This window comes from Tachysurus fulvidraco, chromosome 3 (genome assembly GCF_022655615.1).
Source record: "Tachysurus fulvidraco isolate hzauxx_2018 chromosome 3, HZAU_PFXX_2.0, whole genome shotgun sequence".
Classification (NCBI taxonomy): domain Eukaryota; kingdom Metazoa; phylum Chordata; class Actinopteri; order Siluriformes; family Bagridae; genus Tachysurus; species Tachysurus fulvidraco.
The window spans coordinates 26602419-26608177 of record NC_062520.1 but is presented as its reverse complement, the minus strand read 5'-3'; the positions used below and the strand labels follow the sequence as shown (position 1 = coordinate 26608177).

The window sequence follows — 5759 nt, the reverse complement described above, 5'->3', positions numbered from 1 at the left end:
CGTAATTATCGTGTTTGTCTTTTTTTTTTTTTTTTTTTGTAACCTTGCCTTGTCTGATGTAATCAAGTGTTCGTGATCAATCAGACAACTCCTCTCTGTGACACCTCTTTAAACGGAAATTGGAAAGTGTTTTTTTTTCTTTTTCTTTTTTTTTTAGCGTCCATTTTTAACACGTCGGTTTTAATGACCTCATCAGCCTTTTATTAACGTGCCAGAAAAAAAAAGCCAAGCACACGAGATCGATTGTTTTAATTAAGCCACCTTTGGAAGCGTAGGATCACAATGAGGCGAACCCTTCGGAGCGGAAGGACGTACGGTGTTGGATTGCTTGCTGGCCCTCGTACAACGTCAGCGAGGAGGATTTTTTTTTTCCAATCCGATTCGTTTGTGAGTAATTAGTAGTTGCTGCTTGTTACGTCCTTCTCACGGTAATGGACTTCTCGCGGTAATGGGCCCCCGAGCAAGGAGGAGCCGATGTCGGGCTCCGCAGGTCAATCAGATGAAGCTGTCAGGTGATGAAGTCGTATTACAGGCTGCTGAACCTTTTCCCTCGCCAGACTGTAATGAGAAGTGGTTTATTTTTGTGATTTGTAGAAGGGGCCCATGGTGATGTGCCAAATTGACAATTAAATCGTGAGTCTGAATTCTTTTTTTTTTTTTCGTCTAGAAAACGAAATGGAAAGAAGGCAGCCAGCATTTTAATCAGGCTGTGTTGCTAATCTGTCTTGAGGGTGATCACCGGTGCAGTAGCAGATCTTTAGTGGTATTTAGGAATGAAGGTGCCTTAGTTCCTAATTTCTATAATAGAAAGCTCGAATCTCTGAGTGTTGTCTGATGCTAGATACCGATCCGATCCGAACGTCCCGTCAGGAAGTGTTTGGAACTTAATTGATGACTTTGTGATTCCGTTTCTTACCACCTTATCTACTCGATCCATTCCCTTACTGCAGCACTTCTCATCTCTTTTCCTCCTCTTGTTTTGTGTCCCACAAATTCACATTGCAGCACTGTCTAATTTTCTGTAACAGGAAACACAGACAGACCCCACTGAAAACCCACTGGCTGTATAATCCTCTACTGTTTGTGTGATTTTTCTATGTGCTCTTATTTTGTTGATTCCCACCTCCACAGGGTATGTGTGTGTGTGTGTGTGTGTGTGTGTGTGTGTGTGTGTGTGTGTGTGTGTGTGTGTGTGTGTGTGTGTGTGTGTGAAGTTTGCTTGTCCTCCCTGTGATTCAGGGATTTCTTTCTCCTCCAATACAAAGACATGCGTTATAGGCTGTGTCCCATCTCTAGATTCTCTAGTGTCTCTAGTGTGTGTGTGTGTGTGTGATTGTGTCCTGTGTTGAACTGGCAGCCTGATCACGGTGTCCCCCGCCTTGTGCCCCGAGACCTGTGTAGGATAAACGCTACAGATAATGGATGGATGGATAGGGGAAGTCGTTGCCTAATGGTTAGAGAGTCTGACTCCTAACCCTAAGGTTGTGGGTTCGGGCCGGCCACGACTGAGGTGCCCTTGAGCAAGGCACCGAACCCCCCCAACTGCTCCCAAGGTGCCGCAGCATAAATGGCTGCCCACTGCTCTGGGTGTGCGTTCATGGTGTGTGTGTGTGTGTGTGTGTGTGTGTGTGTGTGTGTGTGTGTGTGTGTGTGTGTGTGTGTGTGTGTGTGTGTGTGTGTGTGTGTGTGAGTGTGTTCACTGCTGTGTGTGTGCACTTTGTATGGGTTAAACACAGAGAACAAATTCTGAGTATGGGTCACCGCACTTAGCCGTATGTCACGTCACTTTCACAGATTTTGTAATAAATAGTTCTGTTTATTTACACCAGCTGTGTGTGTACTGTACATGACTGATCAAAACCCTAACTTCTTCTTAGCCTTTATGAACATTTAAAATCACTCTGATGATCTAACGGCACCGCTATTCCTACATTTACATCCGAATCAGAGCCAATTTTAGCTGAAATGTCGCATCTATGTACAGAACGGATGGATAGAAATGATATATGATGACAAACAGCAGTAGAGGACAGAAATGTGAAAATGGTGCCACAATGCAGTAAATGCCTCGTAACTCTCTATCACTTTCCTCCTCTCTCTCTCTCTCTCTCTCTCTCTCTCTCTCTCTCTCTCTCTCTCTCTCCAGGTTCGTACCTCACGCATGAGGCGAGTGGCCTCGATGAACACGGGGAGGTGCAGGAAGCATTTCTCAACGGAAACGACACTAGTCAAGGGAAGAAGGAGTATCTACTGTAACAGCTCCTGGAGGATGGCCACGGAGCTCATGTCACATGTCACAAACACACACACACACACACACACACACACACACACTTACAAACCAATACAGCAGTGCCATGTAAAGGGGAGAGAGCCAGGGGTGCCCCCAAAATATACATTGTTATAAACTCTGGCCACCCCTGTGGCCACCCCTAGTATGAATTTGAATTTGAATGCATAGAATAGTTCATGAAGTGAAAAATAAATAAATAAATGAATGAATGAATGAATAAATAAATAAAATGAAGCATACGCTGCAGCCAAAAAAAAAAAAAGATTGTAGATTGATTGGTGCCACCAGAGAAACAAAACTAAACAAGTATAACACGCATTACACTTAATTATTATTATTTATTTTTTATTTTTTTTGGTGCCACCCTAAGATTTGCTGTGGCCTCCTCTGGCTACCCCTACTAAACGTTTCCGGGGGCGCCACTGGAGAGAGAGAGAGAGAGCGAGACAGACAGAGAGAGAGAGAGAGAGTGAGAGCGAGACTAATTAAAATGGAGAGAGACATCTGAAACAGAAAAAGCACTGGTCCCAGTCACCCACCCACACACACACACACACACACACACACACACACACACATTCTGTTAAACAGTAAGTAGGCAGCAGAACCAAATAGCCATAACTCACAGGCCAGCAGAGCAGCACCGACTTACGACCTATTGACTTTGCAGACGCAAATATAAACAGAGCACATGAGCTATAAAAGCTGACATGGCGTGGCCCGTGCTTCCCTCGTTTAGTATTTACACTGGATATTCACCTGCTACTGGAGCTCCTTTATTTTCCATTATCAGGCGTTTAGTAATCCACACACACACACACACACACACACACACACACACACACACACACACACACACACACTTATCAAGCCCATATCCCTCCTGAGGTTCTCTTTGATCCTGTATCACCTTCTCCACATCTCTTCAGCTTCTGATTTCTAATCCTCGACAACCCCATCACAGAAACCCCCACCCCCACTCCACCCCAGTCCCTATCTCTCCCCATTTTTTCTTCAGAGTTAAGCGTTTATTACGCGAGTCCGAAGACCCGAGAGGCCACAGAATTAAAAAGGATGTGCTGTTGGGAACCTGTAGGAGAAGGCGCGAGGCTTAAAGGAGTAATGTGTAGTAAAAATAACAGTGAGAATACAGTATGTGTAAATGCTATATAGACCTCCTTATATGTATAGACACACACACACAGAGGATACAAACAGGCACACACTGACAATGAAACATATCTCTTAAGTGATTATTTGTATAAAAAAAAAATAAAGTTCAGTAAATTAAATTCATCTTTGAAAAAGTGAACCAGAAGGTTTACTTTTGAGCGCATTACCAAGCGATGCTATTATACTAACACAAAAATTTAGCTTAGTGAAATACCTACAAAATACAGTTGTGCGATCTTTAAAAAAAAAAAAAATGGAGAAAACCAGAAAAAAAAAAAAAAAAGATCATTTCATTTGTCTCTGAAAGATCCTTTGTTTTTATATTCGTTATTATTTTGGACTATGATTGTTGTTATTGTTAAAATAATTGTAAATGTTTTAAATTGTATAAACTCCCCATGTTGGTTGTTTTTTTTTTGTTTTTTTTTCGCTGCTTTTTTTTTTTATCCTTTTTTCCGTATTTCTCGCTCTTTCTCTCATCGTCTGTGTGCCGAATTGTCTGAGTCCTTCCTTCTTGTCTTTTACTCATGATTTTTAATAGTCTTCACGTCACTGTTGATATAGCTAACCGTGTTTCTTTATAGAGGAAAAGTTACAAAGCACGACAAAATAAAACATACTCCAAAAAAAAAATCCTCCTGTCGAAGATGTATTTTTTTATATATATATATATATATAAGAAAGAGTGATTGATGAAAAAAATATATAAATAAATAAATAAATAAAAAGCCAGAGAGATCGATGGGGCTATAAAAGAGAGCAGGGGATGGGGCGGGGGGTGTGGGTGCGGGGTCATTTAAATGGAGTGAGGCAGCCTTACAAAGAGAGATAAAATGAATGAAGATGAAAGAATGAATAAAGAAGAGCTGAAGCGATGAATCATAAAGAGGATGGGAGAGAGAGAGAGAGAGAGAGAGAGAGAGAGAGAGAGAGAGAGAGAGAGAGAAGTATCTATGGAAAAGATAGTCCATTACACCACCATTATTTCCATGCAATCAATTCCCCGCTTTTGACAGAACACACTTGGTGAATGTTTATTGCTGGTGGAGTTGGGGTTTACAAAGCCGGTGGAGGTCGGCGGATTGCTGATCGATGTGTTTGTCCTCTGTCAATGCAGAAGCACAGCAGAAGCCTGTCATAAAGAATGATTGTCAAGAAGCAATCAAAGCCGTTTCTCTATGTGCTTAAGCTCGCCAAAGGCTTTGAATCCACTCATCAGCTACTTGTGTGGAAAAGGGACATATGGTGCAAGGTTTCTTTTCAGTCTGATCATACAGCACATGAGCAAGCAGCTGATGCATTGTGTTGGAGAGAGAGAGTGCAGGAAATGATCAAAATGTTCTCTTTCTACACACTGAGACCTTTTGCTTGTACTGTAAGTCGCTTGATCAGGTCTGTTTAAAACCTGCACAAGATGAAATTGTCTACCAACTTTCCTGAACTAAAATGTCTTTCTTTTGCACGTTGATAAAATCTGGAACCTCGGACAATTCATTCATTCATTTTCTACCGCTTATACGAACTACCTCGGGTCACGGGGAGCCTGTGCCTATCTCAGGCGTCTTTTGGGCATCTAGGCAGGATACACCCTGGACGGAGTGCCAACACACACTCTCATTCACTCACACACACTACAGACAATTTTCCAGAGATGCCAATCAACCTACCATGCATGTCTTTGGACCGGGGGAGGAAACCGAAGTACCCAGAGGAAACCCCCGAGGCACGGGGAGAACATGCAAACTCCACACACACAATGCAGAGGCGGGAACCGAACCCCCAACCCTCTAGGTGTGAGGCGAACGTACTAACCACTAAGCCACCGTGCCCCCCAACTTGGGACCATGATATAGAAAAAAAAATTAACAATACAATAAAAATAAAAATTAAACCATTTTTACAATCCAGGGGAAAATATCTAAAAGTTCTAACAAAAGTACAAACTGAATATTTCTTCTTCAAGACCATTTTGTCTGCTTTTACAAAAAAAAGTGTCACCTATCATCATCTATTGAAGCAGGTTCTCAGATGACACTCCGATGGATTTGAACAAAAAATAGATCGTAAGGTTTCGGACAAACATCTGGAGTCCACGCAGCCCGAGCCACAGTACCGTTAAAGCAAACAGGGACGAACCTAATAATACTAAAAAAAAACAAAAAATATTTCAAAGATTCTGCTTTCCATTCTGGATGCTATTAATAATATCAGGTAATGAAAATTAAATTGTATTAAATAGAAAAAGAAAAAAAAAACGAATGCAAAATAGAAGACTTTCTCTAGTGCTATCAGG

General features: G+C 41.8%; 1 protein-coding gene and 1 long non-coding RNA gene across 7 annotated transcripts in view; one reads left to right on the top strand and one right to left on the bottom strand.

The window, feature by feature from the left end:
- The window catches only part of LOC125140859, a 21607-nt gene extending 18374 nt beyond the window's left edge, over positions 1 to 3233 (bottom strand). Inside the window, exon 1 of the long non-coding RNA XR_007140159.1 lies at positions 3103 to 3233. This is a non-coding gene — a long non-coding RNA (uncharacterized LOC125140859). The remainder of the gene's footprint in view (positions 1 to 3102) is intronic.
- Positions 1 to 4099, top strand: part of cadm4 (cell adhesion molecule 4) — a 199305-nt gene extending 195206 nt beyond the window's left edge. For all 6 annotated transcript variants that reach the window (XR_007140157.1, XM_027153494.2, XM_027153497.2 and 3 more), the window contains one exon: positions 2147 to 4099. Coding sequence is in view for 5 of the 6 variants with exons in the window: in XM_027153494.2 (XP_027009295.1) it covers positions 2147 to 2256 (110 nt within the window). In the remaining variant the exon portion in view is untranslated. The remainder of the gene's footprint in view (positions 1 to 2146) is intronic.
- Positions 4100 to 5759: the final 1660 nt, after the last annotated feature.